General features: G+C 33.6%; 1 protein-coding gene across 1 annotated transcript; it reads left to right on the forward strand.

Annotated features, from left to right (window-relative positions):
* Positions 1 to 5213: 5213 nt before the first annotated feature.
* On the forward strand, positions 5214 to 7365 carry LOC130467297 (uncharacterized). Its single transcript, XM_056835771.1, has 2 exons — positions 5214 to 6774; positions 6881 to 7365. Exons 1-2 carry the CDS (start codon positions 5214 to 5216, stop codon positions 7363 to 7365), a joined length of 2046 nt encoding a protein of 681 aa, XP_056691749.1.
* The last annotated feature ends 14159 nt before the right edge of the window (positions 7366 to 21524 follow it).

Consider the following 21524-nt stretch of genomic DNA (forward strand, 5'->3'; position numbering starts at 1 on the left):
ATGAATAGATTAGAATAAGTCTTAGAAACTTAAAACCAAGCATATTAATCATATAATAAGTTTAAAATGAGTCCTTAGGTTCTTAAGTTCAAAGTTGGGAGCGAAAATGTCATTTTAGCCTAAATATGACCTATAATGACACAAATAGCCTTAAATGTGCACAAATGGATTGGAATGAGTCCGAGAAAGTTAAAAATAATCATATAAAACATTTCGTAAGTTTAAAATGAGTCTTTAGGTTCTTTAGTTCAAAGTTGGGAGCGCAAATGCCTCATTTTAGCCTAAATATGACCTATAACGACTTCGAATTGCAACTTAATTTGTACGGCTGGTCATGGATTAATTGAAGGAATAGATCCGGAAAGTATATTGGTTGAAAGGTCAAGCCGTGTCAGGTCATGTAGTCTTCCTATCTCAGAGGGTATAGTTCTAGTGAAACTGTTATTGTAAAGATAAAGAATCTGAAGTTTTGACAGTTGCTCTGTTTCTGTTGGAATAATCCCACTGAAATTATTGTTATTGTTCTGGAATTGCAAGGAAATAAACTCAGTCCAATTGGTAAGGAAATGTGGGGAGATTTCACGAGACAAATTGTTTTCAGATAAACCAAGATCTGTCATTTTCCTAAGATTGCTAACGGGCAATGGCAAATACTAACTTCCCAGCAGCAGCAAAAAAAGTAAGGTTTCTACAAAAAACATTACTCAAAGCGTAACTGAGATATATTTACATGTCACATAATGTCCCAAGAATTCCCTTAATTTCGAATCTTCATAAAATTTTGTGTCCAGGCATAGCTTAAGGCGGATTGAAAACTAAAAGTACGACGAGTAAATTCTTACCTGATAGCCTCAATTGTTTGAACCAAAATTCAGAAAGATCCCACAGAGAAACTCCAATAAGAATTGTTCGGAATGAACTGAAGATTAATGAAGGAGCTATGTAATTAACAACAAAGGTAGGGCACTAACTTGTATAGACTGAACTCCTGAAAAAGCATCAGGTTGCTTCTGGCCAGCTTCTGGTTCCAAGAATCCCGCTACAAGTATCTTCCGCTGCAGAGAAGAAAGAATCTGCAGATTGCCAGAAGTATCTATCAGGATTAAATGGACAACCAGGACAGGTGAACATACGCAAAGTCATAAACTATCAATATTTATATCAATTTAGCAATTCCAAAATATATTACATTTTCGGAAGGTCGATCACCAGAAAGTTCAGTCAAATGAATCAGAATTCTTCCATCTTGGCTTCAGAATTCTAAACATTTCAGCAGTGGAGCAGCAGGAAAGTCGCGTACTTTGGAGACACCAATAACAGTATCCATGGATGACGTGTTCAAAGGCAGTGTACCTGATAAATCCATGCCATGAAAAACTCATATAAGACACTACCAAAGTAAAGCTGATTTATACTCAGGCCTTTTTCAGACTGAATGTCAGAAGGATTGTGGTGAAATTTTCTGAGCCGATAGCTAGGGAAATCCAATGCTTCATGATTGGTGACCATCAAATTGGCAGTGCACATTCGCTTTGTTTGGTGGATCAGAAGATTGCTTCTTTGCACATCAACATCATTTGCAACAACCTACACAGAAAATGACCACCATTAGATGGACATAAGCAGTTGTAATGTCGAACATTCCAGAATGTTTCTGAAAACTCATAACAGAATGCAAAACCAAATGAATTTACACTAATACATAATGAAACAGAAAGGAGACATATTCAGAGACATAGAGCTAAATAACTAATTACCAGTCCACTTGGTAAGGACCCAGTTTCATTCGTACGATGAATAATCTCAAGTAACTGGAAAGTTTTTGATCCTGGGGCTGCACACAATGCGAAGAAGAACGATATCATCAAAAAGCAGCCAAAGAAACTGTAAGTGCAGATTTTTATAACAATAAACAAAACGCTAACAACTTCTTTCCCAAATGATGTCCAAGTAAACTGAAGGCCTACTAAGATGACAATTTAAAACTCTTTCAGAAGGATATAAAGATGCTTTATAATATCACCATGTACTGTCGAGTACAAAATGGTTTGGATGTACATCCAGGAAAAGAGGAGGTACCTGTTTAAAAGTGGCAACAAAATCATTTTAATTCATATATTGTCTCCCTCTGTTTATAAGTAAAAGACATCTATACATCTACACTTTTCATGGTCAAACTTTGACTGCAGATTTACAAACTAACTTACATTCCTGAATTATTTTCCCAGTATATTTCAGAAGGGACAAATAGTTGAAGTTTCACTAGAAAAGTGTGGGCTATTTATATTATGTAACGGGAGAGTCTGGTACTTGCAAACTTGCAAAATAACTTACCATCCTGACAGCTTCTTGTCTAGTTATGTTTCCTATTTCATTAGCTAGCTTAAAGAACTCATGGAATCTGAAATATAGAAATAAGATAATCAATCATTACCTGCAGTAGAAATATTATGTGTACAATACTCTACACATCAAAATCAACACAACTCCAGTGCCTCTAAAGAAGCTCACACATGTGGCAGGGTGAAAGAGGGTCAAATGCATGCAGTCTTACCATTACAATAAACGCAACAAAGTCAGACAAAAGTGTAGAGTTTAACAAGTCAATTTGATTTAGTATATTATAATTGGAAAGAGGTAGTGAGCTTGTGATAGCAAGTTAATTTCAAAAATGAAGCTGAACATCATTTCAGCGTACCTAAAACGACTATTGAATTCTTCAGCACAACCAAAAAACCCAACTCTACATATTATTACAGAGATCCTTGAGCAAAACCAAAAAGACCTTGGGCACTCAAATAATACCCCCTCCGGGTTTTTTTTTATTATAAAAAAGACGCACTTTTCTTTTTTGAACGTTTTTTATAATCTACTTTAACTACTAGTTTTGGAGGCCCCCGCTTTACTCTCACATAAATAACTTTATGCATGTCATTATCCCATCTTACCTTTTCTCTCTCCCAAAATTGTACGGGTAATGGGACACTTGATTTTGATGAAAAGACGGGAGTGTAAATTAAATTAAATGGAGGGAGTATATGAATCTTGGCCACGTTAAGTTTAACTGTAAATGGCCAAGGTTTCTCTTTAGGATCATGTACCCAACTCTGAGTAAATCCTCAATTGCAATTTTGTTCCCATCTTAGGTTTAACTATTAAAGAGAGCATAATATGACCAAGGTCAAACTCAAGCAACCTCCTCATTCACTTTTTATCTCAAGAAAACTAATTAAGGAACACTCTGAAGTCTGAACAGAACAAATGTAAAACAATGATCAAAGGATGTCAACTTATCTGTTATTCAAAAATGACCACAGTAAATTGGTTCACACTTTCAAGTGATAACCTAGTAAAGTAGTTAGTGTGAAGACTAAGGCTAATAAGAGTTTTTCAACTATAAATCCTATTTGTGAATGGCCCACTAAGCATTATGCATTAATTATAAGTTAATGGTACAAATAGCATCACATAAACAAAGTGGCCGATTTAGTGCATATGCTTAAAAAATGTCAGAACATAGAAAGATGAATTTGGTACTATACATGGTACACAATCCTCAATGACTGAACTTGACAATCGGATTGGTCTTTGCGTATTTTTACTGAACCCAAATGCTCATTTCACAAAGTAACATAGTTTAACCCAGATCAAAGTAGCAATTTCCGGACAACAAATAGAGAAGCACGGAAAACTGATAGAAATAGCTTATATGGTGTTGTACATAAAAAAGGACAAGTCCCAGCACCAGTTCCAAACTACACAAACGCCCATTTAAACCCAACTACAAATTGCAAATTGCAGCGCATTCAAGGAAGTCAACTCCTAGTAAAATTGGCATTGCAATAGCTGAAATGTATAAAAAATTAAAAACAGTACCCAAATTGCCAAACAAAGAACACCAACAATTATATAATCTGATTATGTCAATCTCTATCAGGTTATCCAATTATGAAAATCTGCTTAATTCAACGTATGTGTTAAAATACTTACAAATTTGCAAAATTAAGGAGAAAATTCAACAAACACTAACAAAGCAGAATCATGAGCCGTAAGTTGCAAATCAACATAGTAAAGAAAAAATCGAAAATCAATGAAAGCCTAGTCATAACACAAGTTTGACAATCTACAACATAAAACCTAAACCTCAAAATCACAAAAGCAGAAAATCAAACGAATAACACCGAATCAACAAGGACAGAAGAAAATCACCATAATAGGATGACATACCTTAGTTTGAAGAAGCTCTTTAATATCTTCCCTAGATTATTTTTAGACAATATCAATGAAATTCATGCACGTATTATCAAACCTGGATGAAAACATTTGATGATGCATACATAAAAACATTTTTTTAGGAGAAAAAGGAATCATGAAGGACAGATTTCCTCAAAGACCACAACTTCTCTCAAAGTAGCCCTTCAAAAATCACATTTCAATAGTACAATGCAATTAACAACAGTCAACCCACCTCCCCTGCTCCACCCCACCACGACCGCCACCACCACCACCACCATTTTCTAATTCCAACACCACCCCCATCTTTATCTATGAACAAACCCTAAAACCGAATTGAACAAACGAATTGAACAAACCCTAAAAATGAATTGAACAAACGAATTGAACCCTAAAAACGAATTGAACAAACGAATAGAACAAACCCTAAAACGAATTGAACAAACAAATTGAACAAAACCTAAAACGAAGCACAAAACTCAAAAAACGAATTGAACAAAACGACACCTGGAGAGGAGGCGAGAAAAGAGACCCACCGACGACTGGCGAGGAGGCCAGAACCACCGACGACTCTACGAGGAAGCTCGATTGATGACGCAGGAATTGTTTTTTTTTTGAGGGGGCGACGCAGGGAAAGCTAAGGGAAGAAGAAGGGAGTTGAGCGCGAGAGCTGAAATTTTGAGATGCTTAATTGTTTTGAATTACTCCGTAGTATTCAACCAACATTGCAGTTTTTTTTTTATCCGGGTTATTGCAGGGGGCTTTTAAATGTACGCTGCGACAAAAACGGGCTATTGCAGGGGGCTTTTAAAATGTACGCTGCAACAAACACTTTTGCAGGGAACAATTAAATTGTACGCTGCAACAACCATTTAAATGGTTTGACCCGCGTTGACCGACTGGTTGTTGAAGCGTATTAATACATGTACGCTGCAACAAGGGGGTTGCAACATGGGTTTTTTCTACTAGTGTCTGATGATATGAGAAGGGAAAAGGCTTATTTTGAGGAGTTAGTAATGCTGAAAAAACTAGCAGAAAGTAAAGTAGAAGGTGGTCTGAATTTGGGGGATGACTTTGATGGATACAGTGACTTAGACAGCCCTAGTGAGTCAGAAGATGAGGATGATGTTGGTTACTTAGTTGCACCACAACACCATAAGAGGGGGAGAGGGAAACAGAAGCAAAACAACACTGAAACTGAAGAGAGGGAAGCCACTTTTTATGTTGGGCAACAGTTTGAGAATCCAAAGACATTTAGGAAAGCAATCATAGATTATTCAATTGATAAAGGAAGAAACATTCCATTTTCTAAAAATGATTCCACTAGGGTTTGTGCAGAGTGTGAGCACAAAGATAAAGGTTGTAAATGGAGAATTTGGGCTTCATGGGAGAGAGGAAGAAGGTCATTTACAGTGAAAACATTTGTCAGTGAGCACACTTGTGGTAGGACACCTATCATTAAGAAGATGACTTCACATTGGATTGCAGAACACTACCAGAATCTGTTTAAGGTTAACCCTTACATGAGAGTGCAAGATATTCAGGAAACCATTTGGTTAGAAAAGGGTATAAGGGTGAGCAAAGACAAGGCTGCCAGGGCTAGGAGAAGGGGTCAAGCACTCATTGTTGGTGAATACAAAGAGCAGTATGCATTACTCCCAAGGTATGCAGCTGAGATACTAAGAAGCAATCCAGGGAACACAGTGAAGTTGAAGTTGGATGCAAATGTGTTTGACAGACTGTATTTGTGTTTTGAGGCACTTAGGAAAGGGTTCTTGGCAGGATGCAGACCTTTCATATCACTTGATGGATGTTTCTTAAAGGGACCATTTGGGGGTCAATTGTTAGTAGCAGTAGGGAGGGATGGAAACAATCAAATGTTCCCTTTGGCTTGGGCTGTTTGTGAGGTTGAAAGCACTGACACATGGAGTTGGTTTCTAGAACTTCTAGCTACTAATTTAGGCACTAGTGAAGGAGCAGGGTACACATTCATGTCTGACCAACAAAAGGGTTTACTTGCTGCTGTGTCAAATGTGTTTCCACAAGATGAAAGTAGGGTGTGTGAAAGGCATGTGTACTGTAACTTTAGGGGAGTGTTTGGAGGTGGTTTAGAGTATAGAAAACAATTCTGGACTATTGCAAAAAGCAACACAGTAAATCACTTCAATGAAAACATTGAAGTAATGAGGGCTATTTCACATGAAGCTGCTGAAGACCTACTGAAAAGGAACTACAAGAAATGGTGTAGGGCATTCTACACTCCATTATCTTGTTGTGACAGTGTAGACAACAACATGAGTGAGGTGTTTAATGCATACATCTTGAGTGCAAGGCACAAGCCTATTATTACCATGTTGGAAGATATCAGAGAGGGTTTGGTGGAAAGACTGCATAAGAAAAGAGATTTCATTGGGAAAAAGGAGATAATGTTGTGTCCTAGGATCCAAATTCAGTTAGAGAAACACAAAATTTGGGCTAGGGGTTGGAATGCATACTGGGATGGTGGGGTTTTGCTATGGAGTAAGAGAAGGTGCAACACAGGTTAAGTATGTGGTGGATCTGAACCAACATACTTGCGGTTGCAATGCATGGCAGGTGAGTGGGATTCCATGCAAACATGCAATTGTTGCTATATGGAATAAAGTAGACCACCCAGAACAATATGTCAATGCATATTTCTGCAAACAGACCTACATCAAGGCATATGAATTTTTGTTAGAGCCTTTAAATGGTCCTCATGAGTGGCCTACTTCTGATAGCATTGTTGTGGCTCCAAAGGTGAAAAAGGTCAATGGAAGACCTAAAACAAAGAGGAGATATGGTGTTGGAGAGGTAACTGCATCTGGTAAGCTGAAGAGAACAGGCTGTGCCATGAAATGCAGCTTATGTGGTGTGATAGGCAACAACAAAAGGGGTTGCAAGAATGCCCCTAAGCAACAACAACACAGCAACAATCATGCTACTGCAGAGCAGACCACACCACAGCAACAACACCCAAGAACCAGTTCAGCTATACCAATGCACAATAGGGGTGTGGGTATTTATACCTACCCAAATGGGTATCAAAGAATAGCTACTGTAAGTCATTCAATAGACTCAAATTCTTTCTTACATGTTACTTTACTGTACTGAAGCCAACTTGTTCCTAATTTATTTTAATTAATGCAGCCTATATCACAACATTTCCCCATACCACAGAGGCAAAGACCTCCTGCAGCTTTCTATTCTGATCATGGGGGTGAGCAAACCATCTACTTCTTCCCTGCACATGACTTCCCATTGTCACAGACTCAACCAAGTCAAGGACACACAATATCAAGCCAAGCATTGCAGGATCTTGCAATGGCTAGAAGATTAGAAAAAAGACCATGAGGTTAGATTTTATTGAATTTAAAGTCTTCATTACATTTCATTAGTGCAGATCATTACATTTTACCTACCCACTTAACCCACTTAACTTAAAACAAACCAGATAAAAAAAAACAGAACCACTAGGATTACAACCCACACTTCACATTTCACACTAATAGGTCTTCTCATCTTGCTCATCACATAGTCTGCCTCCCTCTTCCTTGCATAATTGTTAGCTTCACTAAGTTTTGTCCTAAAACTATCAACTTCAGCAGCAAGGCTTTGTTTATCTTGCATTAACCCTAGTATGACAATTGTTTGCCAAGTTGTTGGTTCTTGTTCATCAATCCATCTAAAAAAGATGCAACCCCTTCTGTTTGTTTCAACATCATAATCTGGACAAGCAATGAACCTCCTTCCAGGATTTTCTTTTGTCCATGCCTTTTGAATGGATACTGTGAATCCACAGTAGCACCTCTTAGGGTGTTCATTATCACCATTGTTGAACAAAGAGATAGCCCTGTTCATCATTCTGCAAATAAATTACGTTTTAATAATTATTTCCTAAATATGTTTAATTATTGTTAAAATAAGCTAACTTAAGATTTAAAAAAAATGGCAGAAAAATACCTTTTTGTTGAGAAGAGTCAGCTATGGTGGAGCAACAGAGAAAAAACACAGAGCAGAAGATGGAGAAGAAAGAATTTTTTTTTTAAGTGTTTTATTGTTGTTTTGTTGGGCATGGAATGTTAAATACTCTGTTTTTTGAGAGCCTCAACGGCTATATTTTTGTAAAAAGCTAACTGAAATGAATTTCCCTTTATTTAATTATTGGTAAATGGTAAATGTAACTGTTTTTTTGTCGTTTAGTGCCTTTTATTTAGTTTCCTTTTAATTTAAATTCATTTTAACGGCCGTTAGTGACGGAAAACAAAAAGCAGCGTTTTCCATCCATTTTGAGGGACCTAAATGCTCATTTTGAAACTTGAGGGACCTAACTGCTCCTTTTGGCAAAGTTTAGGGACCTCCAGACTTATTTACTAATTTAACTAATTCAAATAATAAATTATACGTAGTATTAACTTAATGTACATGGGTAAGGAATTTTTTTAAAATATAATAATTAATATTTATTTCAAGTGGTTGAATGAATTACTCATGTTAAGAGTCCATACATTCAACTAACCATTCTCTTATTGTTTAAATAGAATATTAAAGGCACGGCTGGTCGCTCATCCATGAATTTAAGAGACAATTTCCGAGTTGATGGTCTGTCAGTATTATTCAGAACGTTACTCTTTTTATTATGTGTCGTCTTAGGTTATTTATAACCCCTAACTGTTATATCCGGGTATATCCAATTCTGGCTGTAACCCCTAAAAAAGGCGACGCGCCTGTATTGTTTTTTTTTTATTGTACTGTTTGTTCTTTCATGTTGTTTTTTTAAATTCATTATAAAATTGTTTATAATTGTTGTATTGTTTGTTCTTTCTTCTGAAATTTTATATTCTTTTTTATATTGTTGGTTCTTTTTTGTTGAATTATTTGTTCTTTTTTGTTTATTTATTTATTCATAATAATCATCTGGTTAATGTTCATAATGAAATTAAGATCTCCAGATCTTTTATGTTTTTACAAGCGCATGTATTTTTTGTTCTTTCTTTTTGTATTGTTTATTCTTTCAATTTTTTTAAATTCATCATAAAATTGTTCTTAATTGTTGTATTGTTTGTTCTTTCTTCTGAGATTTTATGTTCTTTTTTGTTGAATTGTTTGTTCTTTCTTGTTTATTTGTTTGTTCATAATAATCCTGTTGTTAATGTTCATAATGAAATTGTTCATACTTTTTGTTTAATTTCTTCATACCTTTTGTATTCTTTGTTATTTCTTGTTCTATTACTGAGCATCTTATAAACCCTTGTATCTTTATAACCGGCCTATTTGTTTTCTTTGCATTCTCATCACTTTCAAATCAGTAAATGTTCATTTTTAATTAGTTGTGAGCATCATATCAAATTACTTACTATTTTGATTTTCAGTCTACAACAATAAGACAATGAAACCGTGAAAGTCAAATATTGTGTCCAAATCACACTTCACACATTCAAAAGTATAAGGACTACAGACTATATCAAAAGCAAGATTCAAGATTGAAGATATAGAAAAATAAGTGGATGGTTTCTACCAATATCTTGTCATTCAAGTACAAACTTACATAGGCAATGCCTAAAATGTTTAATTTTTTGGTAAAATATGTTATTCGATATGTTTTAATTGCTCAATATATGTAAACTATGTTTAAAGTAATAACATAGTAATGCAATAACTAAGTTCATTTTATAATTAGTAACTACTCATTTCACAATCAGTAGGTAAATGTTCATTTCTAAATTGGTTGAATAAATGAGGATTGCCAAATAATTAGATAAATGTTCATCTTCGGATGAGTAGATAAATGTTCATTTTCAAATAAATAAATAAATATTCATTTTCAAAATAGGAAATGTTCATTTCCGGAATAGTAAATGTTCATTGCCAAATAAATAAAGGAAAATTTGTAATTATTAATCCAACCTTTGCACGGTTTTCTTTAATTAAGCCTACCTATGCGATATTTCTAAATAATCCAACCTTTATGACCCAACTACTATTATTAAGCCTGGATGACCGGTTACCTGTTACAAAGTCAAGGAAAATTTGTAATTATTAATCCAACATTAACCCGATTTTCTTTAATTAAGCCTACCTATGCGATATTTCTAAATAATCCAACATTTATGACCCAACTACTATTATTAAGTCCGGATGACTGGTTACCTGCTACAAAGTCAAAGTTAAAAACGTTGACAACCTAAAGTTGGTTTCCCTCCTAAAATATTGGACACGTCATCATCACTTGCCACCTAAACAAGGATTTCATTTTTTTTTCAAAAAACCCTTAACCCTTCTCTTCTCTGTACCGTGTTTCAATTCTCTCTCCTCCATTACTGCTGCTTCAACCACAATTGTACTGGTTCATGACATCATCAGCGATTTTCTTGTGGAAATAGGTGACTTCATCCACGCGCATTCAAATTTCGTCTCCAAAATCGTACAATTGAAGGTGAACTTACGAACCTTAGCGTTTTTGTTCCTTTTTTGGTAAATTTTGAATTTTGGGCTTCCTTGATGGTCAGTTCGTAAAAATCCGAGCTGTTGCAATAATATAGTTTTGTTTTTTATGTTGTGGGATGTTGGTTATTGTGGTCTTGTTGAAAATTTAGGAAAAAAAAAACCTTGAATATGAAGAAGATTCAGATCCAACAGGCAATTGCTTTACCCCAGCCATAGCAATTGCTGATTATTTTTGATGAAATTCGAATGGAGAGGTATGAGGGATCGACAATGGTGGAGAAGAGATAGAAGAGAAATAATGGAGAGGAGTGCAGAGATGAAACAGAAAATCGCAGAGGAGAGAGGAACGAAAATTAAAATAGCAATTAAAGAAAATAAGGGGGAAAAAATAAAAATAAAATTATAATTGTTATATGCCACGTAAGGGTTAATACCGCCTGTAGCAGGTTAGTAACTTGTTAGGCTTAATAATAGTAGTTGGGTCATAAATGTTGGATTATTTAGAAATATCGCATAGGTAGGCTTAATTAAAGAAAATCGGGCAAATGTTGGATTAATAATTACAAATTTTCCATAAATAAATAAATGTTCATTTTCAAAATATTAAATATTCCTTTTGGATGGGGTACAACCAACTCTGACTATACACTGGTACAATCCAAAATTTGCAGGTTATTTAGCATAACCTAAGAGATCGATTTTTGGCACCCCCTGTGTGGGTGTAAACTTACCTCAAACTGATTAAAGATGGAGAACTTTCCATTGATATCATCTTAATATTGCCTTTTTAAAAAAACATTATACTTACTAATTGACATCCTACTGATACACTTGTGATTAACCAACATTATTAGAACGTTAATAAACCTATCTAGTTGTTAGTTTAAGTTAACTTAAGATGAAAAAGACTAAACCTAATTCTCCACTTTGTTCCCTCATTTATAAATTAAAGGAAACATTTGTACATGTTCCTCCAGTTAATTGCGTTCTTCATGGTGTTTGGCTACAAAAGGTCTTGCGCGCATAAGGTGTACAATAAATTTATTGTACACCAAGATAACTTTAACCCTTTTTTTTTGTAACTTTAACCTAGTTTTGATTAACTTTTATATTAGTAAAAAAAATTTGATAGATAAATATTTTAAAGGGTTAAATGATTAATTTTATACATTATTAGTGAATTTGAAGAAATAAGTTTTACTAAAATGAAAAAATTTATCACTTAAAAATAGATAACTTTTACATATATAAGCTTAACTTTTAAGCATTTTGAGTTAACTTTTACTCCGGTGTACAATATTTATTGTATACCCATTGTAAATAAGAATTTGTGGTTTGGCTATTGTTGCTTTAAAATGGATGAGTAGTAAAATAGCTAAACTTGGTACGTACTATCACATAATAGCATTAAGGATAAAGATTGATGTGCCCTAGACCTGATCAAGATGAGCCCGGCCCGTCCGAAATTTTTGCGGATTTGGGCAGAATTTTTCAGCCCGGTTTACGGGTCCGACCCGACCCGGCCCGAAAATTTTATTTTTTGGGCGGGTTTGGGAAACACAAAAATACATTTTTTTAGTTATAAATTTGGCCCGGCCCGAAAAGCCTGGTAGGCCCGGCTCGAAAATAACGGATTTGGACACAAAATTTTGGCCCGAATCTTGGCCCGGCCCGACATAGCGGGCTGATTTTTACACTCAAGCCCGGTCCGAACCCGGCCCGGCCCGGCATTTGATCAGGTCTAATGTTCCCTACACATCTGCAAATCTATAAAGATTAAGATTGAAGCAAAGAGAATTGACTCGATGTCAGCTACAAGTGTCTCATGCACTAAAATAATAGAGTACTTCTTCTGTTTTTTTTTTTTAAATGACACAATTATTTAGGCACGTTTATCATTGCACGATTTTAAATGTTAATATTTTTCATTATGGATAAGAAAAAATTGTATAAGATAGATGCTTAAAAAATATTTATGGAGACGAATTTAATAATCACACGACTATTTTTTTTCTTACGTATAAATCACAAAAGGAATTAAAGGAGCTTTTGTGAATAGTGTCAAAAATTCAATTGTGTATGTAAATAAGGACGGAGAAAGTAGTAGTCTTTTTATCTTGGATAAACCACAAACGTACAACCGAGTTAATTAGTTGGGGGTGGTGGAATTTAATTAGGGATTTTATTTCTATTTTAAACACTTAAACTAACAATAATCCAGTTCAGAGGCTTTATTAACATTTGATTAACGTTTTAATAACGTTGGTTAAAGAAACATAATCATGAGCTTATCAGTGGAAAGTCAATTACGGAGTAGTAAAGACGATATCATTGTAAAAAAGTCAATGCTAAGACGGTATCCATGAGAACTTCCCTAAAAGTTGTTTTGATATAATATAAAAGTCGCCTATGTTTTATTGATTAATTTTGTCTCTCTATATAAAATTAATTACAGATCGGAGTACCTTTTCAAATCTGTTGCATTGTATAAAAATAATTATATAACCCTTTACAAAATTTCAAATTATAAATGTCTTCCAAATGTACAAAATTAATAATGTTATGAAAAACTTATTAAAATATAATCATCCCGATATACAATTAATTTATTATTGATAATCAGTGTCGGGGCTACAATGATATCATGACTATAGGGCCATGTGAAAGTTTTCTAAATGAGACCCTCATTTAATTAAAAACAAAAGGAAAGAGAATAAAAAAATTGGACTTGTCAGGAATTGTAAAAAAGTCAATATAATGCTAAGACGGTATCCATGAGAACTTCCCTAACAGTTATTTTGATAAATTTTATTGATAAATTTTTTCTCTCTATATAAAATTAATTACAGATCAAAGTACCTCTTAAAATCTGTTGTAGTGAATAAAAATAATTAATATCCCCTCTGTATTTATTTAAGGAATACACTTGCCTCTTCCAGCCGTATTTGTTTAAGAGATACATTTGCCATTTTTAGTAACTTATTAATCACACCATCTAATTAAATAATCTATCTACATCTCACCCCCACCCCACACCCCCTAAAATAACATGGTCCCCACTTATTTTACTTATTAAAATATCTACCAAACCCCACTTGTTTTATTACTTTATTTCATTCAATTTTTTTTCTTAATACCCGTGTCCGGCCAAATGTATCCCTTAAATAATTAAGAAGGGAGTAACCCTTTAAAAAATTTCAAATTATTAATGTCTTCCAAATATAAAAAATTAATAATGTTATGAAAAACTTATAATAATCATCCCGATATACAATTAATTTATTATCGATAAATAATACTCCAATTAGAAACTTATTAAAATCATCCCGATACAATTTTTTTTATTTTAAACACGCCGTACGTACAGAGAGCATCTTTTGACGGATAAAACAATGCAAAAGTCATATTCAATAAAGCAACATCCAACTACCTTAAAAAACAAAAAGCAATATCCAACTGACGTCCACGAAATCAACAAGACACCATTGACGTTAACGCCATGATATTCAAGTATTTTCGGATATCAGATATGTACTTGTAAATGCATATCATAGCAAAAGATAAAATAGGAAAAAAGACAAAAAAGAAATTAAACTGTACGGTTTTAAATAAAAAGATACTTTTTTTTACAGAATGATACTTTTTTTACATAAATGGTACTTCCTTTTTTGTCTTTTAACTATTTATCTTTTAGCTGATATGTGTGTTGTCATAATATTCAAACCCCCCCACCCCCACCCCCACCCCAAAATGAACGCTATAAACAAAGCTTGTTACTCCCTCCATAATTTTTTGATGATCACCATTATTAAGGAAATATAGTTGAATTTGATATATTAATAACATTTATGGTGTAATTGACTATAAAGAAATATGAAAAAACAAGTACGATGTTAAAGTTACTAAAAATAGAATTATTTGTGACTTAAGTGGGCTCATTGGACAGCTAACAAATTAAAAATACAATTAAGAATAGGTGTAAAAGTGACAAAAATAAAATTGCCACTCCTAAAAAAATACGACCTGAAATAGTATTTGTGATTTGTGACTTCTAAAAAATGAAGGAATATGTCCTTTAATCAAGATGGCAATCACTAAATATAGATTAGGATTAATAATGGAGATTAATAATCCGGTTATTTAGGTGGTCATAATGTTTTGCTAGAAACCAATTATGATCTGTGGGCTAATTATTATTGGGCTACTACTAATATAACCGGGTCATATAAGGTCACACACAATAGAGTATTGGATATGATCAATATGACCCAAGGCCCATGATGGTCTTTGGTGTTGGATAGGATTTTGGAGTAGTTAAGGTTTACTAGGATACTAGGTTCCCTAGTTCTAGTAGGATTGGTTATTAAGTTATTATATATAGACGTGATGACCATATGATTAAACATAAGTTGAAAAAATCATTAACCTTATTCAATACTCCAAATCCGTCCCTTCCTTGTGAAAGTGAGAGAGAGATTTCCATCTTCTCCATCCGTTCTAGCAAACGACGCAAGGAGATCTTGATCCGTGCTCGTGTGGACTAAGTAGAGGAATCACGCTTGGGGTTCTGTCTCCGAATTGGTCCTTGTTCGTATACTCGGGAATCACGCATCAAAGGTATATTTAACTCCTATATTATGATTCATATTAATGTATGCTTGCGATCCTGTTAGATGTGAGAAAAGTGTTTTCTGCAATTCCGCTATTAGCATCTAATCCTACAGTGGTATCAGTTAGCTCCTTGCATACGTTAGTTATGATCATGATTAAAGTTTTAATTTTTGATGCATATTCTTGATTATTTTGATACAATTACGGCAGAATTTAATATATGGGATAACAAGAAAAATTAAAATATTGATTTTAATTTTTTGGGTGTATACAATATTGATTTTATACATATGTATGCTCGTATGAACAACTGCAGTATCTGAAACTTGAGCCTCACCACAAAAATCTTGATTTATGCTTAAATTTATGCAATTAATTATGATTAATTGTACAAATTTATAAGACATTGAAAATATTGATTTTCATTTAAATATAAATCTGAAATTATCAAGAACAATTCGAAATTTATACGTAAATAATCTGATTATTTAGCCTATTAATTTCGATTTTGTACCTAATTTATGCCCAAAAACATTGATTAATTGTGCACAAAATAGTTTTATGTCCAATTTTTTTTTTTTGAACCCTATTTTATGAAAAATTACACCACCACATTAGACACAAATTTAACCCAAAATTCACTCAATTGTTGATTGAATTCCCACACAAAACTCACGCAATTGTTGCACAATTTGAGTGGGAGAAATAGGGAAAATTCGCACCTTTATTCCATGGCTGGGTGGCGCAACCACCGCAAGGTGGGCCACGGTGGAGAAGGATCGGTGTGCGGCGGGCTGGTGTAAGGGAGGGCGTGGGCTCGTCAGCTGGTCGGGAAGGTCACGCTTGACGGAAAAAGGGAGTTACACCGGGGCTGCAAGGGTTGTGGTGGCTGGTTTTACTTCCGACCCTGCTAGATAATTCTGATGGGCTTTTGTTTTGCTGTATTTCGAGCAGTACCGCACAAAGCCCAAATTTTTGGCTGCATAGCTATGCATGCAATTTTGCATGCATATGAGCTCCAACTGCTTTGTTTTAGCAGTTCCAGCCTTCATTTTTTAGTGCATTTCCTTTTTAAAAAAAAATAAATAAATTTAATTAAAAAATTTAATTAATTTTTTTTTTTCTAAATTTTGTATAACGCTTGTTTTCCCCAAAAAATCTCATTATTTGAGTAAGCTGCAAGCACACATAAGGAACAAACAAATGGACATTTAAAGTAACTTAATGAACATTCATGTTCAAAAAATGAACTTTATCATCTATTTTTCTATATGCTTTTTCTATTTTAGTTCTATTTCTATATTCTATATGCTTCTAAATTTTCTGCTTCTTTCCTTTCGGGTTCCACTTTTTTCGCTACACCGGTCTTTTTTCTCTTTCTATCTGATTCCTTATTTGCATATTCTTTTCTTGTTTTTTCCTTCAATTCTTGCAGCCTCTCTTAATACCACATCTTCAATTTCGGGTTTTTTCTTTTGTTGGCGCATTCATATTAACCATTTCCTTCCTGCATGAAAATCATAATGTTATTGAACATAAGACTTGAGAAACTGAACATCACACAAAGTGTTCTTATTCATGAAAATATGATAGTTTTATAAGTTGAATTTAGTTGAACATGATTCGTTATAAGTTGAACACGAGACTTGAGAAACTGAACATCACACAAATTTTTTCTTATTTGTGAACATCATCTTTTATAAATTGAACATCGCCTTTTATAAGTTGAACATGATGAGTTATAAACTGAACATGACAATATTTAGAAAGTGCCAATTTTGATATTTTAGTAAAGAATAATGAACATCTGCTTATTACTGTTGCTACTTGCCTTTTAGTTGAACATGATTCTGTTCATAATTCTTTATAAGTTGAACATGAGATTGAGAAATTGAACATCACACAAAAGTAATTGAACATATTTTAGTTTTATATAAGTTGAATTTAGTTGAACATGAATTTGTATAAGTTGAACATAAGATTTGAAAAATTGAACATCACTCAAAAGTGTTCTTATTTGTGAACATCATCTTTTATAAATTTAACACCATCTTTTATAAGTTGAACATGATGAGTTATAAACTGAACATGACAATATTTAGAAGGTGCCAATTTTGATATTTTAGTAAAGAATAATGAACACCTGCTTATAAAATATGAACATGATCTTTTAGTAAAGAATAATGAACATCTGTTTTAAAGAATGCTTTTGGCTCGTTGTTTGATGTTGATGCTTTTTTATTAATGTTGATGCTTGCCTTTTAGTTGAACATGATTCTGTATAAGTTGAACATAAGACTAGAGAAACTGGACATCACACAAAGTGTTGAAGATGTCATAGTTTTATAGGTTAAATTTAGTTGTACATAATTCTTTATAAAGTTGAACATGAGACTTGAGAAACTGAACATCACACAAAAGTATTGAACATATATTATTTTTATAAGTTAAATTTTATTGAACAACATCACACCAAAGTGTTGAACATATCAGTTTTATAAGTTAAATTTAGTTGAACATGATTATTTAGAAGTTTAACACGAGAGTTGAAAAACTGAACATCATACAAAAGTGTTATTATTTGTGAACATCATCTTTTATAAGTTGAACATGATAAATTATAAACTGAACATAACAAAATCAAAATTAATATTTCACCAATAACTACCACAACCACCACGAACAACAATCCCAACAACAATACCAACAACAACAACAACAACAACAACACCAACACAATACTAAGTTACCAAATGTAGTTCATTCTACAATTCTGAACATCGAACTTTATAAATTAAACATGAACAGTGATAGATCTAAAATCACAGCATAAAATTGTTGTTCAAAAAAAAAAATGAACACCTACATATATTAATTTGAACATCTACATATATTAATTTGAACATCTCCAACCACGAAATTAATTAAACACGAATATGTAAATTAAAGTCACAATCAAATTTGGTGACGAAACTAACAAATTATTAAACACGAATTCGCTGAAAATGAACCTTGAATAAATGCATATTAAAGATCAATTTACAAAGGAAACTCACGAATTTCATACAAATAAACATAGATTGACATAAAGAGAGGAGGGAGATATTCAACAGATCTGATAAAAAATTCACCGGAATCGATGAGAAATTCGACATATTCGACCAGAAAATCGACAGATCTGACCAAATTTTGACATATCCGACCAAAAATTCGACAGATCTTACCAGAAATTCGACGAATCCGACTAGAAATTCGCCGGAATCGCATGAGTAACCGTCACTGTGGAATCCATCGGAGTCAAATTGGAGGTTTAAAGAGAGATAAATATGTAATTTGATGAGAGAAAATAGTAGTTTGATGAGAGAGAATGTGGAGGTTTTGATGAAAGAGAAAATGGTGAGAGAAAAATAAAATGGGGTTTGATGAGAGAGAAAATGGGGAAAGGTTAGAGGAGAGAGAAAAATGGGTATGTATAATGTAGTGTATCAGCTCATATGCATCTAGAGATAGATGCATACCTATGCAGCCATTAATTATTACCGCACAAAGCATATTAATGACTAACTTTGTTTTCCCCAATTCCATATACACATCAGCAGCTTTTGGGTCAGGCGGACTGACAGGCACGTGGAAGTACGACCAACTGACTCGCCCACGCGCGCGTGAATTCACGCGCATATAATATCATTTTTTTCTTTCTCCTCCTTGTTTCCTCCGCTCGTCCTTCAGTCTCTTCTCTCTCCTCTCCTCTCCTCTCCTCTTTCCTCTCTCTCCTCTCTCTTCTCTCTCGTTCATCTAGCCTTCATCTATTATCGCCGGAGACAACAACCACCACCACAATCATGTCCACCAGGTTCCGATGTCAACGTTCTACACCTCTTGATCTCCTTTTAGTTTCAATTTCAAGTTTCACCTAAACCCTAATTGAATCTTCGATTATCGATTTTCTGACAACATGAGGCGGTGGTAGAGGTGCGGATGGACGCCGATATGGAGGCGATGGGTTTCGGTAGGTCGAGACTGATCGGAGGTTAGACTCATCGCAGATGTTTGAGGAGAGAGAACTGGAGCTGTTGTGTTGTTTTCTGTCTCTAAACTCGGAGTCACCGTGAAGCCATTGCTAGAACTAATACTGGGGGTTTGGGAAGGCCTATTTTGTCGATGACGATCAGGTGGAGAAGGCTTGGGGATTTGCTTGCTTCTGATTTTTTTAGTTGAAGTTGTATACTGCTAATTAAAAAAGTGATTGGCTTCTACACTCTACAGTACGTACTATTATACTTCATTGTTTTAGTTATCGTTTTTGTTATGTGTAGTTATAAAATGAATTGGTTTAGTTATTTTTTTTGGCATTTAGGTTGCTTTTTAAAAAAGAAAAAAAGTTATACATTTGTTATATTTAGTTAAGAATAACTTTAGTTTAGTTATGATTAAATTTGTTTTAGGTAAGATGAATTTGTTTTTAGTTAAGAATTACTCTGTTTATAGAGTTGAGGAGGACTATGGCGTCGTTTAGTTTATTTTAGGGCCTTATTCCTCTTTTACACCAAAAAAAACTCAATTGATTAACTAAATGGTTTCATTGCTTAACTAATTGATTTAATTGCTTACTAATTGGTTCAATTGATTAACTAATTGAATATCAAGCTTAGAAAATACTTTCTTTATTTGTAAAGTTATTGGTTCCATTGCTTAACTAATTGGTTTTATTGCTTAACTAATTTGTTCCATTTATTAACTAATTGATTTCGGTGCTTAACTAATTGGTTCCATTTATTAACTAATTGGTTTCAGTGGTTAACTATTTGGTTTTGGTGCTTAACTAATTGGGTTCAGAACTTAACTAATTGGTTTAATTGCTTAACTAATTAGTTCCGTTACTTAACTAATTAGTTTCAATACTTAACTAATTGGTTATATTGCTTAACCAATTTGTTCCATTTATTAACTAATTGATTTCGATGCTTAAATAATTGGTTCCATTTATTAACTAATTGGTTTCGGTGGTTAACTAATTGGTTTTGGTGCTTAACTAATTGGGTTCAGAATTTAACTAATTGGTTTCATTGCTTAACTAACTATTTCCGTTGCTTAACTAATAAGTTTCATTGCTTAACTAATTGGTTCTATTGCTTAACTAATTGGTTCTATTACTTAACTAATTGGTTCCAGTGCTTAACTAATTGGTTATGTTGCTTAACTAATTGGTTTCATTGCTTAACTAATTGGTTCAAATGCATAACTAATTGGTTCCAGTGCTTAACTAATTGGTTCTATTACTTAGCTAATTGGTTCCAGTGCTTAACTAATTGGTTCTGTTTCTTAACTAATTGGTTCCGTTGCTTAACTAATTTGGTTCCATTGCTTAACTAATTGGTTCTGTTACTTAACTAATTGGTTCCAATGCTTAACTAATTGGTTCCGTTGCTTAACTAATTTGGTTCCATTGCTTAACTAATTGGTTCTGTTACTTAACTAATTGGTTCCAATGCTTAACTAATTGGTTCCGTTGCTTAACTAATTTGGTTCCATTGCTTAACTAATTGGTTCTGTTACTTAACTAATTGGTTCCAATGCTTAACTAATTGGATATGTTGCTTAACTAATTGGTTTCATTGCTTAACTAATTGGTTATGTTACTTAACTAATTGGTTTCAATGCTTATCTAATTGGTTATGTTGCTTAACTAATTGGTTTTGTTGCTTAACTAATTGGTTTCGTAGCTTAACTAATTGAATTTCAGGTTTAACTAATTGGTTCCATTGATTAACTAATTGGTTTTATTGCTTAACTAATTGGTTGTAATGCTTAACAAATTGGTTCTGTTGCTTAACTAATTCAACTTCAGGCTTAACTAATTGGTTCCATTGCTTAACTAATTGGTTATATTACTTAACTAATTGGTTCCAGTGCTTAACTAATTGGTTTTGTTGATTAACTAATTGGTTCTGTTGCTTAACTAATAAGTTTCATTGCTTAACTAATTGGTGTTCCATTGCTTAACTAATTGGTTCTATTACTTAACTAATTGAATTGGTTCCAGTGCTTAACTAATTGGTTCTGTTGCTTAACTAATTGGTTTCATTGCTTAACTAATTGGTTCAAATGCTTAACTAATTGGTTCCACTGCTTAACTAATTGGTTCTATTACTTAGCTAATTGGTTCCAGTGCTTAACTAATTGGTTCTGTTGCTTAACTAATTGGTTTCGTTGCT

The sequence above is a fragment of the Spinacia oleracea genome, chromosome 2 (genome assembly GCF_020520425.1).
Source record: "Spinacia oleracea cultivar Varoflay chromosome 2, BTI_SOV_V1, whole genome shotgun sequence".
Taxonomy (NCBI): domain Eukaryota; kingdom Viridiplantae; phylum Streptophyta; class Magnoliopsida; order Caryophyllales; family Amaranthaceae; genus Spinacia; species Spinacia oleracea.

Coding starts and splice junctions, on each gene's coding strand:
- LOC130467297 (XM_056835771.1), top strand. CDS start 5,214: ATGAGAAGGGAAAAGGCTTATTTTGAGGAGTTAGTAATGCTGAAAAAA. Junction 6,775..6,880: donor TAAGAGAAGGTGCAACACAG/GTTAAGTATGTG, acceptor GGAATAAAGTAG/ACCACCCAGAACAATATGTC.